Source organism: Mesoplodon mirus (genome assembly GCF_964341445.2).
Source record: "Mesoplodon mirus genome assembly, chromosome: 9".
Classification (NCBI taxonomy): domain Eukaryota; kingdom Metazoa; phylum Chordata; class Mammalia; order Artiodactyla; family Ziphiidae; genus Mesoplodon; species Mesoplodon mirus.
This window is the reverse complement of record NC_138985.1, coordinates 49,785,994-49,801,542: the sequence shown is the minus strand read 5'-3', so window position 1 is coordinate 49,801,542 and position 15,549 is coordinate 49,785,994. Positions and strand designations below refer to the sequence as shown.

At 39.2% G+C, this 15,549-nt stretch overlaps 1 protein-coding gene across 4 annotated transcripts; it reads left to right on the top strand.

Moving 5' to 3' along the window:
* Window positions 1-7,682: 7,682 nt before the first annotated feature.
* On the top strand, window positions 7,683-11,360 carry ARL4A (ARF like GTPase 4A). Of its 4 annotated transcripts, none has more exons than XM_082632429.1 (2): window positions 7,683-7,879; window positions 9,038-11,360. In XM_082632429.1, exon 2 carries the CDS (start codon window positions 9,124-9,126, stop codon window positions 9,724-9,726), a length of 603 nt encoding a protein of 200 aa, XP_082488555.1. In that variant the 5' UTR covers window positions 7,683-7,879; window positions 9,038-9,123; the 3' UTR covers window positions 9,727-11,360. The 4 variants fall into 4 exon arrangements, with proteins under 4 accessions (XP_082488555.1, XP_082488554.1, XP_082488553.1 ...); XM_082632428.1 differs by having other exon boundaries at window positions 9,035-11,360; XM_082632427.1 differs by lacking the exon at window positions 7,683-7,879 and adding an exon at window positions 8,466-8,587.
* The last annotated feature ends 4,189 nt before the right edge of the window (window positions 11,361-15,549 follow it).

Sequence of the window (15,549 nt, the reverse complement as noted above, 5' to 3'; positions counted from 1 at the left end):
GTTGAGAGTCCTCCTGCCGATGCAGGGGACACGGGTTCGTGCCCCTGTCCGGGAATATCCCACATGCCGCGGAGCGGCTGGGCCCGTGAGCCATGGGCGCTGAGCCTGTGCATCCGGAGCCTGTGCTCCGCAACGGGAGAGGCCACAACAGTGAGAGGCCCGCGTACCACAAACAAACAAACAAACAAAAAAAAAGAAGAAGAAGAAGAAGCAAATATTGGGTGAAAACAAACCAAAAAAATGGAAATGCTTAAAAAAGAAAAACCTGGCTGAAACTTGAACTAAAAGATTCAAAACATGAATGATTTGAAGGTAGAGGAAAATACTTATTCTCAAATTATAATTAGTTTCTGCCTCAAAAGGTGTAAAGATCTGAACACTCCTTTGGGTCCTTCTGCTCTTGGGAATGACAAAACCGCCTGAATAGTTTCATTAGTTATTAAAACACAGCAAGTACCTGATGATTAGTCTTAAAAATACTGAGATGACTGTTAATGCAGATATTTTACACTGAGAAGCTAAGCATTCTATTTTATTAACAATGGTACATTCAAAGTTGTTTATCTAGGATCTGTTGGCTATTTAAGAACAAATAGGTACAAGTCATTTGTTCTGTCTTTCTCTGTATGGAATTGTGCCTTGAAATTATTATTTGTTTTTGTGGAAATCTGTGGGTTTCTGTTTGGTCAGTTCTTCTTAGGATATTAAATACTCATTTGATAAACTCACTGAGCTCCTACTATGTGCCAGACACTGCAGTAGACACTGAGGAAACAGTGGTATGTAAGACTGACATTATCCTTGCCTCCTAGAGCTTACAGTGGAAAAGAAGAAGGACAGTTAATGAGGGCACACAGTAAACAAATACAAATGTTGCCACATAGAGACAAGTGCTGGGAAGAAGAGATAAAGCAGAATAAGGAAAAGAGAGGGATGGTGGAGAAGGGTGGGCAGGGTAGATACTTCAGATAAAGTATTTAGGGAAGGCCTTTCTTGGGAGATGATATTTGAGCCTGGGGGGAAAGCTTTCTCCCAGAAGTAGAGAAACTATATGAGAAGACCAGGGAAACAATAGACATGAAGTAGAGGGACAGCAGTGGGGTGGTGAGAAGCGTGGTGGATATATGTGTCTGCAGGGCTTGCTGGTGGATTAGATGTAATGAGGATGACTCCTGGGTTCTTGCTCTCATCAAGTAGGTAAACTGGGTTGCCACTGGGTAGGATGAGAAATGTTGAGTCTGCGGAACAGGTTTAGAGGTTGTTTGAGATGCTTATATTCATCTCAGTTGTGGAGTTCAGGGAAGAGGTCCAGGTTGGAGACAAATTTGAGAGCATAGAGGCTGTTTAAAGCCTTGGTACTGGATCAAATTACCTAAGAAGAAAGACTGAAGGACTGAGCCTTGGAGCACTCCAACGAGAGGGCGTGAAACCTGTGACAGAGAGGTTTAAGATGTTCAGGACAGATGGCAGAAATCTAAAAAGGACTGAACAGAACTAGACTGTTGAAATCAAATATAACACAGAGTGTTACTTAAAACTGAGAAGAATCAGGACTCATATATTCTGATGTGATGGCCTTATTGGGGTCTTGTTGGACTGGGCATTCTTACTGTCATTCATCCCAGAAGAGGCAGGTTCAAGGCCAGGAAGTAGAGCCATAGAAAGTAGGCCTTGTATGTGGTGTGTCATGACATCTTTCTACCCCGGGTCTCTTTGCAGTTGGGCCTGCAATAGGTGTCCAGAGGCCCATGGAGGTCCTCTTGGAGGAAGGGGCAGTCTGTCCTGGTGGAGTTAGACCTTGAAGCTGACCATAAAATGTTAATGAGGAGGGTTTTGGACTTGTGGCCAGGTGAATTCTTATCTAGGCATTCATTCCAAGTGAATTTTGGGTTGTACTTCCTTTCTGACATCTTTTTTTTTTTTTTTAAGTCTTGTCAAAATTATACCCTGGGTTTATGCTACAGTGGATCAAAGTGAATTAACCTAAATGTGGACTCCCACGAATGTAATTGAAAGAAGAACAGACTCTGGTGCCAGACATAGGAAACAAATCCCAGTGCCTCTGCCTATTAACTGAAAAATCAGTTAGGAGGTGAATTAATCCGTTTAGGAGACACATCATGAGAACCAGATGTAAGCAGTGGAAATGGGAATGTAAAGAAAGAAATGGATTAAAGAGACATTGGTGGCTAATCATAAGTGAGGCATAGGAGAATTTTTACAACGGCTCTGAGATTTCTACTTGGGGTTCTTTATTTTTTTTTTTCCTGGAAGAGATAAAGCTTTTATTTATTTATTTACTTATTTAAATTTATTTTATTTATTTTTTATACAGCAGGTTATTATTAGTTATATATTTTATACATATTAGTGTATATATGTCAATCCCAATCTCCCAATTCACTACTTGGGGTTATTAAATAAATTACCATAAACCAAAAATAAAGGACTAAAAGAGGTGGGCCATGTTTCAGTAGGAATGATAATGAAGTGTTAATTAAGTTTTGAACATGCTGGGTATTATTTGTCAGAGCTCAAGAGGCAATTGAAAATTGAGTCTAGCTCAAAAAAACTTTCTGACTATACGATTATGAAGCATGAATAAATTACCATGAGTATGAATGGTACTGATACTCTTCAGAAACATAAAATGCATCTGTTGGGCTTCCCTGGTGGCGCAGTGGTTGAGGGTCCGCCTGCCGATGCACGGGATACGGGTTCGTGCCCTGGTCCGGGAGGATCCCACATGCCGCGGAGCGGCTGGGCCCGTGAGCCATGGATGCTGAGCCTTCGTGTCTGGAGCCTGTGCTCCGCAACGGGAGAAGCCACAGCAGTTAGAGGCCCGCGTAGCACACACACACACACACAAAGCATCTGTTTTTCTGCTATTATTTGGGGCACAGGAAAATGTCTTTTTTCCTAGGCATATCTTTTTATTTCCAGCTTTATTGAGATATAATTGACATATGATATTGTGTAAGTTTAAGGTGTACAACATGATGATTTGATATATGTTTATATCGTGAAATGATTACCACAATAAGATTAGTTACAACATCCATCATTCACAGTTACCATTTATGTGTGTGTTGAGAATAATCAAGATCTAGTCTCTTAGCGGCTTTCAATGCAGTATTGTTAACTATAGTCACCATGCTGTACATGAGATCCTCAGAACTTGTCTTAAAACTGGAGTTTGTATCCTTTGACCAACAGCTCCCCATTTCACCTCCCTGCCCCCCAGCACTTGGCAACCACCATTCTACTCTGTTTCTGTGAATTCAACTTTCTAAGATTTATATATAATTGATATCATACAGTATTTTCTTTCTCTAACTTATTTCACTTAGCATAATGACCTGGTTTATCCATGCTGTTGCAAATGGCAGAATTTCCTTATTTTTTAAGGCTGAATAATATTTCTGTGTGTGTGTATGTGTGTGTGTATAATTCTTCATTGTATTAATATGGTATATCACATTTATTGATTTGCTTATGTTGAACCATTCTTGCATCCCAGGAATAACTCCCACTTGATCATGTTATATGATTTTTAAAATATGCTTTGAATTTAGTTTCCTAGTATTTTATTGAGAATCTTTGCATCCATATTCATGAGGGATATTGGCCTGTAGTTTTCTTTTCTTGTAGTGTCTTTTTGTGGCTTTGGTATCAGGGTAGTGATGGCCTCATGAAATGAGTTTGGGAGTGTGCCTTCCCTCTTCAATTTTTGGAAGAGTTTGGGAAGGATTGGTGTTAATTCTTCTTTAAATGTTTGGTAGAATTCACCAGTGAAACCATCTGGTCCTGGGCTTTTCTTTGTTGGGAGTTCTTTGATTCAGTCTTCTTACACATTATTGGTCTATTCTGATTTTCTGTTTCTTCATGGTTCAGTCTTGGTAGGTTGTATGTTTCTAGGAATCTATCCATTTCTTTTAGGTTGTACAGTTTGTTGGCGTATAATTATTCATAGTATTTTCTTGTGATCCTTTGTATTTCTGTGGTATACATTGCAGGGTCCCTTCTTTCACTTATAATTTTGTTTATTTGAATCCTCTTTTTTCTTGGTTAGTCTAGCTAAAGTTTTGCCAATTTATCTTTTTTAAAAAACCAACCCTAAGTTTTGTTGATCTTTCTATTAATTTTCTATTCTCTATTTCACTTACTTCAGCTCTAATCTTTATCATTTCCTTCTGTCTGCTAACTTTGGTCTTGGTTTTTCCTTCTTTTTCCAGTTCTTTGAAATGTAATGAAATTTTTTTTCTTAATGTAGGCATTTATAGCTATAAATTACCTCTTAGAACTGCTTTTGCCGAATCTCATAAGTTTTGTTTTGTTGTGTTTCCATTTTCATTTGTTTCAAGATTTTTTCTGATTTCCCTGTTGATTTCTTCTTCAATCCATTGGTTGTTCAGAACTGCATTGTTTAATTTCCACGTATTTGTGAATTTTCCAATTTTTCTCCTGTTACTGCTTTCTAGTTTCATACCATTGTGGTCAGAAAAGATGCTTGATACAAATTCAATCTTCTTGACTTTGTCGAGACTTGTTTCGTGGCTTAGCATATGATCTACCCTGGGTAATGTTCCATGTGGGTCTGAGAAGAATGTGCATTCTGCTGCTGTGGAAATGTGTTGTATATATGTCTGTTAGAGTCATCGGGTCTATAGTGTTGTTTAAATGCTCTTTCCTCATTGATTTTCTGTCTGGAAGACCTATCCATTAAAGTCCCCCAAGCACATTATTTTTTTCCCATGAGAAATTATAATCTCTCTTTTTGGATGGGTTTGAACATATCATAAACTTAATGTCTCCATGCTCTGTGTACTGTTACTTCTACCTGCAATTCTGTTCCCCTACCCCTTGTCTAATATTGAGTTCTTTGAATATTCAGTTTAAAATTATGATTTTCTGTTAAGCTACTCTGACTGTCAGATAAAGTTTGTGCAAGCATAGGACTTGATAATAACTTCTATTTTACTACTCATAAGTCCTGCTGGATATCATAGCAATTATGTGCTTGTGCGTCTAGCACCTCCACTGAACTAATTCCTTCCACCAGAAAGCATACCTTCTGTTTACCCAGACTTTCAAACTTGGGAAACTCTAATAAATATGTACTGGAACAAATAAAGTGAGAAATTCTAGAAGAAGCAGCAATATATAAAAATAAGGAGTGGCAAAGGTCAGGAAGGACATTAGTTGCAGTATGTGGATGCTTAGCTTAAGTATATGGTAGAAAATCCGATTATGGAAGAGAAAAAGAATGCCTCAGGCATCAGATTTGATCTGGGTCCTGGTATTCATAAAGGAGAAACAAGGTAAATTACTCAGTTTTGTTATTTGAAAGGAGAAAGCTTACTTTTCCTTTCTAATAATAAAATTTCTTTAAGATTAGTATTTCTTCAAAATGTCTAATCATTAATTGCCCAGGATACTTGTTGAAAATGCAGATCACTAGCCCTTCTCCTGATGATTCTGATTTGGCAGGTCTGTAATAGGGACCAGGAATTTGTATTTTACAAGCACTACCAGGTGATTCTCATTTTTAGCCAAGTTTGGAAAACCATAACTAAAGGCAGAGCTCCTAGTGTCTCTGTAATTTTTTCATGGTGCCTCAAGCCAAAAGAAATACCTCAAAGTTCTGTTTATTAAGTAGATAGATCCAAACAACTTAATAGTTGTAGTTGTTAACAGAGTCCAACAGATGGCACTGTGTTCCCCTCAAAAAGTTAAAATATCCCGTGCCCTATGATTTCCCTGAGGTACCCCAGAGCACCTCAGCACACAGTTTATGAGCTATAGCCTAAAGGGAGCATTTTCCTGGCATAGCATCTAAATAAAATATTTGAATGGGCCTTCTATAGAAAGATTGTGAGACAAAGTAGACAGTGTATTCCATGAATTTCATCACTTTTTCTATCATTTGCTGCCATTTTCATATGGTTGTTACTGCTCATAGATCACGAGTATCATTCTCCCATAAAGAGCCTGAGAGCAAATATTTTAGGTTTTTCAAGGCCCCAGATGGTCTCTATTGCAGTCTTATCTTGTCTTTTCGTTGCAGCCCTTTAAACAAGTAAAAACCATTCTTATCTCTTGAATTTGACCCACAGGCTGTAGTTAACCAAGCAGGTTCTAGTTATAAGCCTAGTATAAAACATTAAAGTACAATTTGGTATAGGTGATTCTGCAAGGCTGTAAGCTCTCAATATTTTCCTATCTCATCCTTTTTTTGTTCAGGGAAGTGTGTGCAATAATGCATCCCTGCAACTAATATGGGAATATGCAACTAATATGGCCTGCTTGATTTCAAAGCTACTACAAAAAGAAAGCTGTCCTTGAATCTTGCTCTTATTTCTTTTTTTAATGAGAATTCGCAAGTTTTTCTCCAGCTTAATAAAGAATATCTTTAAATTTCCAAGAAAATGAGACTAGCCCTTTATCACTCGCTTGCTAATTATTGTAAATGGCTAACGAGATTCCACAATTATAACTAATAAGGCAAGCGTTAGATTATACTAAATAACTTGATAGAATATGCCATTTGAGAATTCTAGCTTCATTTCCAAAATTAGTGTTGCTATTTTGAAAACATGCATTGTGCTTATTAGTGTTTAGGTTTTATGTCAGTTATTTTTTAAAGTTTAGTGTGACAAGTACTGTTCCTATGCTAGTCATAAAGGAGATATAGCAATAATGGTCTTGAGAAAAATCAGGAAATTTCTTGAGGAAAGTTCAGTCCATATCTAAAAAGTGAAATTTTTTTGAAAAGTGCACCATAAAAATTCTTCCAATATCTTAGTCTCCACCCAAAAGATGTTTGTTCATTAACTATTTCCCAGAACTTTAAGTCAGTACTCCTCCTTATTTGTTGTCATAAGTACTCTTAAATTATCAATGATCCTATTTTGTAATTAAATTTATTCATGTGGAAATTTGGTTACTTCCTTTTTCTCTCATGAGACTCCAATATTCCACGAGCGCCATTCTATCCCAGGCACATAGAATTGTGCCTGCTGCCTATTAAGTGTTCAGTAAATATTTGCACATCTGTGGGTCAAGCACACAGCTGCAATAAGAGTCAGAATTATCCAGTGGAAAGCATTATGCATTTAGTAACTAGCAGACTTAAGTTCCAGGACCACCACTAATTTTCCTTGGGTTATTAGAAACAGCCAGTGGATTTCCTCATCTGTAAAACCCGGCATATTTCTACCTGTCGCCATCTCACAGAGATGTTGGTAGCATCACGTGGCAGAGAGCATTTATTTGCTCGGCAAAAGGAGTGTGTGTCACAGACACCAAGCTGGCCCAGGACTCTCTGGGCAGCTACTGAGGCACGTCCACGTCACCCCGTTATATAAGGGGCCCGCCTGTCCGGTGTCCTCTGAAATCCCTGACCCGACGTCATCGGCCACCGCCCTGAGGACGCCATACGGTGCCCTGAGGATACGCGGTGCAGGGTGGGACCCGGGTGTCGCCCGCCCGAAGCTCGCGGCCGACTGCAGAAAGCGTCTGATACAGCAGCACCTCTCGGGGATGAGACCGGAAGCCCCTCCCGACTGGCCCGCAGCCAGTCAGCGCTAGGCCTGTTCGAACGTGACCTTGTTTTGGCGTTGCTAGGAGACCCGGCTCCCGCACGCCCCCCACTGGCCGGCTAGCGCGGGAAGGGGGCGGGGCCGTGGCAGGCGCCGGTAGCGGTCGGCCGAGCACCGTTAGGGCAGCCCCGAGCCCGGCGCCCGGCCAGACCCTTGGAAGAGGTGTCTCGTCCCTTGCCACCGCCCAGGCCTCGCTGGCGCCCTCCCGCTGGTATCAACGCGCTCCCGAGCGGCAGTGAGCCACGTTTGGGTCCGGACCAGGGAAGGACGTTAGTCAGGTGAGCCGCAGCGGGGCGGGCAGCTGGTGTGGCCACGCCCTGCCGAGGGAGACGAGCCGGACGGGTGCGGAGCGGCGAGGTGAGGGGATCGTGCTGCGGGGACAGCGGGCCCGCCCCGGCGGCTGCCGCAGGTCGGATCATTCACTCCTGTGGGCCGGCGCAGCCGCAGCCGCAGGGAGCACCCTCCGGCCAGCGGACAAAGGGTTAACGCGCCGGCGTTGACCGCGGGCCCCGGATGTGAGAACCTCTGCGCGGCGTCCGTGGGCCGCGCTGCAGGTGCGCCCGGGCGGGAGGAGCGAGCCGGCTGGCGGGGACCTAACCGACCGGCCGAGGCTCCCCTTCCCCTGCAGGGGTCGCTCGGCTCCCTCCGCAGGCGCCCTCTTTTTCTAACTTGAGGGCAACAGGTGGTGCCTGTGGACCGAGGGAGAGCCCGGCTCCGCCGTGCTGGGAGCGGCAGTTACTCTCACCAATTAGGGCGCGGGGGCGCGTGTGGCATGGACGCGCTGACGCAGGTGACCAATGGGATTTGGGCTCAGGGGTGGGCCGTGTGGAGTGGGCGTGGTCGTAGTCTGGAGCCACAGTTTCTAGTGAGGCAATCGACAGAGCTACGTGGAGAGCTAAGCTGAGCGGCGGTGGGGTGCTTCTCTGCCCCCGCGTAGAAAAGCCTGCCAATGCTTTCTCATTTGGATCCAGGCTCCAATTCGGGAGGTGAGAGCACTGTATTTTGGGGTGGAGCGGTTGGCGCGCTGAGGCTAATAGTGACCTTGGGTATGCTGTTAAGCGTGTAGAATTAGATCCTGAAGATCAGATTATGTGTTACAAATTTTCTGCCAAAAAAGGCACTTCTGCGGTTACTGCGACTTGGACCAGTTGCTGGTGACTAGGTTGTCTCCGGTATGAGGTCTTAGAGGTCTGGGGACCCAGGAGGGTAGAGAAAAGTATATATTACTACAATTTCAGCGAATGTTAAAGAATTTCAACGGCAATGATTATTCTGTCGTTTACCTTGGATCGCGTATGTTTATCTCACTTGGTTTGTTTACTGAAGCAAGTTTTATTTATCAATTTCCTCGTGTTGCTTAGTTTAGCAGGAAGAGAGAAGAGCAGTTGTAGTACATTATTTCACAAGAATAACTTACTCATTTTCCCCTTTAGCAGTCTGGTAGCTGGATCCCCTAGGAAGAGAAGTTCTCACGCAGTAAGAAGAAAGCCTTTCAGTTTGGAACACTTCCTTGCATCTGGAAATGGGGAATGGACTGTCAGACCAGACTTCTATCCTGTCCAGCCTGCCTTCATTTCAGTCCTTCCACATTGTCATTCTGGGTTTGGACTCTGCTGGAAAGACAACTGTGTTATACAGGCTGCAGTTCAATGAATTTGTAAATACCGTACCTACCAAAGGATTTAACACGGAAAAAATTAAGGTAACCTTGGGAAATTCTAAAACAGTCACTTTTCACTTCTGGGATGTAGGTGGTCAGGAGAAATTAAGGCCACTGTGGAAGTCATATACCAGATGCACAGATGGCATTGTGTTTGTTGTGGACTCTGTTGATGTTGAAAGGATGGAAGAAGCCAAAACTGAACTTCATAAAATAACTAGGATATCAGAAAATCAAGGAGTCCCTGTGCTAATAGTTGCTAACAAACAAGACCTGAGGAACTCATTGTCTCTCTCAGAAATTGAGAAATTGTTAGCAATGGGTGAACTGAGCTCATCAACTCCCTGGCATTTGCAGCCCACCTGTGCAATCATAGGCGATGGACTGAAGGAAGGACTTGAGAAACTACATGATATGATAATTAAAAGAAGAAAAATGTTGCGGCAGCAGAAGAAGAAAAGATGAATGGTGATAACCTTTTAGATCTGTGTGGAGTAGGTTTTCTGTGGTCTGATTTTGACAAATGGAAGAGTGTCTACATCCTGGTTTGCCTGCCTGCCCTCCTGGATGCTGTTAAAGCTTTGTTTTGTTGAACAATCAGATGTCCAACTCTGTTGCCTAGTGGAAGATGAGTAAATGCAGTGCTTCTTAAAATGGCCTCTTCTGCCTACCCCACAAATCTTTTGGTACTACCATTTTGGGAAGCCAAGCAAAGATAGAAAATTGACCAGAAAACAGCTGTGGAAATTTGACCTGAAGTTAGTGAAATAAAACTTTGAAGAGTGTCTGCCTAGTGTTTTGTGCTTACATCTCTTGGGGGGAAGCCTTTGCAAAGAAATTGCATGCAAGGCTTTGTATGTTATGCTAATGAATGGAAATGTTAAGGTAGATTAATATATACAGTCATACTGGTCACGTTGGTCCAACCAGTAAGGGACAAGGAGGCAGTGCTTGGTTTTTTAAGTTTGGCCGAATGAATTTTGACATTTTCTGGAATCACATACTGTAATGCTGTATCTTAATTCTAGACGATGTTTAAGTTGGTCTAACTTAAGATTTAAAAAGAGGTATTTGGGGCATATTCAAGTGCATGGATTAGTTTTTCTGACAAAGCATGTTTTGGTGGATAGTCTTTTACTTTCTAGAAATAGCTATGCATCTTTTTACACGGTCAGGTTTAAAACACCTTTTTGGGGATTTAGGGCTGTTTTAGAAATAGTTTGTTGTCAGAGTCACTTTCAGTTAAAGAACCTAAAATAATTTACTTAACTCTTTTACATAGTAAATTTGGGCATGTAGACTAATCGTAAATGCATATGCTTTGACAAATGTATGGATTTATGAAGAAAGCAATTGATGAATTCAGTCAAGAGGGTGTAATTACAATACATGGTCTCTAAAGTATTCCAGTTGTAAAATATTTGTTTAATTATATTTGCTGGCTGAACACAGATGTGGTTTTTCATATATTTTTGTAGTGTTTTGAGAGAAGCAGAAGCTTTATAACCAACACCTAATGCGCTGTGCAGTGAAAATGTAAAAGAGGTCCTTATGTGCTCTGAGCTTTAATTTTTTGTTTACAAACTGAACAGTGTTATGCAGGCAGTCTAGTCCTGATTATAAGGTAGGAAGAAATGATACAGTACTGCAGATAAGAATTACAATTATAGAAAATGAAGGGGAAAGTAGCAAAGCTATGTTTTGTGAAAATTCACTGGTACTGTTAACTTTGGAATCCAAAAAAAAAACCCTCTAAATTAAAAGGAGGAAAAACTTTTACCTAATTCTTATCTACAGGTAAAGACTTGCTTCCTGTGATCATATATAGCAAATCAACATGATTTCTATGTGTTAAAGCCAACACCTGTTTGTTTTGAAGATAACCAAAAGAAATGCACTTTGCTAGCAGGGTTTGGTTTTGGGATTTTTGTTTTTTTTAAATGGAGTTTTTGGAAACTTGGTTCATGTTCACGCAGAATGAAGTAGCTTCCTGTGGAGCCTTCACATGTTAAATGTACCTGCACTAGTGACAGTCATTTAGAATGTTTATATTCATGGAAATGTGGATAATAACTACCAATAAACTACTTGAGGCACTAGGAGAACAGTGTTTGGCTTTGAGTTTTAATGTATGTACTTCCACTTTTGATGAAGCTACTAATTAGTGGTTGAAAAACAACTTTTGAAAGCTGGGTTACACAGTCCTATAGTTGTGTGACATAGGCACCAAAGGTTGTTTTCTGGGAGAACCTTTATTTTTTTAACCCTTCACTATATGAAATCATATACAAACATAAGTAGATCCATGATGGATTAATAAAGCTTGCTGAAAGAAAAGTCTGTGAATCAATTTAGATTTTCAGCCTCCCTGTACTTTTTATGTACTTCTGTGTAAAATAGTAATGTTTTAACTATCTCTTGAGAATTTATGTGTTACCCTTATTTTGTAGCCTAAGAATTTGATAAGCAAATCCACATTATCTAAGTGTTTCATATTTAGTGAACAACAAAAAGAAAAGAGAAAATGGCATGGACACTGTACTAGCTTTTATTTATAAAACACATTTTCAACTAGAAAACTCATAAAATTTTCCAGTTTGCTAAGTTCAGGTTCTCCACCACCTATTCTAGCTGTTAATACCATAGGATAGGATATAAGGAGTCTTGAAATAAACCCTAAAGAGTTTAGACAATGCTTTTACATCTAGTTTTTTTTTTTATTAAGGTACACCATTTCTAAAGTGTATTTCTAAAATATTTTTTTATATTTGAAGTTATTTGGTTTAATACCAAATATCAATCAAATATCAAATCAAGAACTGCAACTCTAAATCCAAATTAGTATCAACAAAGTAAAAAATTTTTTTAGTTAAAAAAAAAAAGCTTTGATACTTAAAAGAGCCTTAAATTTTACATGCCCACAGTTCTAAAATAGATTATAAACATTTAGAAAAAAAATAGTTGCACACTTTAAGTAGCCAGCAAAGATAGGTTCACTAAGAATTAATCATGGAAAAATTAAATCATTAGAAGCCAAAAAGTGGAGTTATTAGTATAAATATATGTATGTAGACAGAATGACTAATTTGTAGAAGGGTGATGCTTTCTGAACAGAAGGAAGGGGCAAACTTAGAATGTTTTTGTTTGTACAAGGCATTTGACACTTAAAGAATGTTTCATTAATTATTCATGTTGACCTGGAAAGAGGTCTTTGGTACAGTGTTGCAAGGTTCTATTTAATACAGTTTCCTCAGTGATGTAAATAAAATGGTTTCTTCAGCTATAACAGTGACACAAAAGAATGTTTCTTTAAACTTTCGATGATGTAACACTCAATAGTTAGCTAATAGAACTTGGAATGTTGAGTATACCATCATTTGAGGTTGGAATTTTACATTTAAGGTTTAAATTTAGCAGAACATTCTGTGATAGTGGTGATGCTTGTGCAACATTGTGAATATACTAAATGCCACTGAATTGTACATCTAAAAACAACTAAAAGTAGTAAATTTTATGTGTATTTTACCACAATAAAAAAATTTAGGATATTAAATATACACTTATTTTCAAACAATCAGCTGAGTGAGAGCAATGTGATTCAGAGACCAGATTATATACATTATATATAATCTGAGATGCTAAAATTAAAACTGGGATGCTTAAATTAAAGCTTAATATGAACCAGTATAGCATGGCAAACGAATCACCAAGTTAATTTTAAAATAAATGACAATCAGAGAGAATAGTCTCAACAAACCATAGCTGAAGTATATGTCAAATTCTGTGTATGTAAGTGAGAAATACAAGAATACCTATCTTGGAGGCTAGTTTAGGTGGATGTTAAGGGTTTTGTCTAAAAACAGCATGAGATTTGAGGTCAGATCAGGGTTCAAATCCTGGCTCTCCCACTCTTACACAGGTGACCTTTTGTCAAGTTCCTTGGAACTTCTCACCGTGTGAATTCTTTCCTGGTAAAATGAAGACTCTTGCATAGAATTTTGAGAGGATTAATGAAATAATGTAAATGTAAACATCACCACCAAGCATTTGATAAGAACTCAATGAATGGTAGCTATTATTGTTAACCAGGACGAATCAGTATGTGTTGAGAGGCAGTATGGTATAGTTGATAAATTTTTAATTCCAATACTATAAAATTCAGGCCTTTTTAAAAAGTTCTTTTTTAGAAGTACAACATCTGCTTTATAGTAGGCATCCAGTAAAACCTTGTTTAAGAACTTGAATCAATGCCAGCTGAAACAGTCTTCTGTGTCACATCATAAATTTATTTTTTATATGTACATGTATGTATACACACAAGAAGGGAGCTTTGCTTGTGAGCTGTGCTAAATATCTTTAAAAGTGCAGCATTCTAAAACATGGGTGGTTGAAGAGGATGCTGAAGTTGATTCATTTCAATGATGCTCTAGTTTTAAATAAAACCTTATTATGACGAATTTCAAGCTTATACAAAAGTAGAATACTGTAATGAACACCCAGGTATCTCTCATGTACTTTCAGTAATGATGAACTTTCGTCCCATTTTCTCTGTATTCTCATCTTTTTCTGTCCCCTTTCCTCTCCCCCTAACCCTGTATTATTTTGAAGTGAGTCCTAGAAATTATATTTTATTTATAAATGTTTTGGCATGTGCCTCCAAAAGATAAGCACCCTTAAAAAAAAAACTCTCAATATCATCACATATAAAATAAAACTAATAATACTTCTTCAAGATAATCAGATATCTATTCAGAATTTACATTTCCCTGATTAAAGTTTTTACAAGTTTTTGCAGTCAAGACCCAATCAATAACAGTCCATATGTTGTGATTGGTTGATATGTCTCTATAGATCCTCTCCACCCCCTCGCACCACACCCCCTTCTCCTTCCCTCCCTCTCCTCCCTATTCTCCCTGTCCCCCCATTCCCTCTCCTTCCTCTCTCTCTCTCTCTCTCTCTCTCTCTCTCACTGCAATTTATTCTTGTACAGTTTCCCACACTCTGGATCTTGCTGAATGCATCTCCCTCTCGGTGCTTAATGTTCTTTGTATGTGCTCTCACTTTTCTCTGTTTCCTCAAGACTACTTTAGATGGTGTTTTAGGTGGTGTTTTATACTTTCATCCATAGGTACTATGGTCTGGTTGTCTCTCTTTTTGTGCTGGTAGCAGTCATTGATGGTCATTGTCTTAATCAATGACATCTAGTAAAACTCTGTGATGATGGATATATTCTATATCTACACTGTCCAATGTGGTAGCCACTAGCCTCATGTGGTTATAGAGTGCGTGAAGTGTGGCTGGTGTGATTGAGGAACATAATTTTAAATCTTATTTAATTAAATTTAAATAACTGCATTGGACAGGACTGGCTGATAAGAAACTTTCTGGACTTCCCTGGGGGTCCAGTGTTTAAGACTCCCTGCTTCCACTGCAGGGGGCTCGGAATCAATGATTTGGTTATCCTGAGGTTCAGTTCTTAAAGGAAAGGCAAGATAAATGCTTGTTTCTTTTGATTTACAAATTTTCAAGATAAGTTGATTCCTTAGCAACTTCTAAGGGTGACCAGTGAGGTTTGTTTTATTTTGAACACCATTATAACCTTACACAGTTAAACATATTTCATATATTTCAATCCTTTGCAGTTATTATCCCTATTCATGCTTAAACTGTCCTATCTTTGAAGAACTAAGTTCTTTTGACATAACCCTAGTAATCTTTAATAGTTTCTTTACTTTCTGGTTTTACAAGAAATTCCTGCCTTACCAGACTTGTTGTTTTTCTAGGATCCCAGGTTTCTTTTAGTGGGAAATGGTATGAAGAGTCCTCTGTGTAAACCACTGAATTTTTCATTGTTTCTAGGCCTCTTCAGTGAATGGAATAGGACTTTTTTAAAAAGATGCGTCAATAGTTGACGATGATAGTTCCAATTCAAAGCTTAAAATTCATAATGGTAGGGTCTTTACTTAACCTCAGTGATACTACTTAGTACTTCTTTTCATCTATGCCAAAAATCCTGGTTATCCGTGACACACACTTATTCCTTTGCTTTATTCCACTTTAATCTCACTACATTCTCAAAATAATACTACTACCAAGAATTTGATTACTGTAAGTGGTTTAACAATAGTTGTAGTTTCTTTTGTCCTTAGGTTATACCTCACTAGGGATATACAGTAAAATTCTTGTTCATTTGTTTTGTTTTGTTTTTTCATGTGTGGTTATGCCACCACCTGGTACATGTTTAGGTACATTTGTTTCACAAAATACTTTATTTGCTTTTAGAAATGT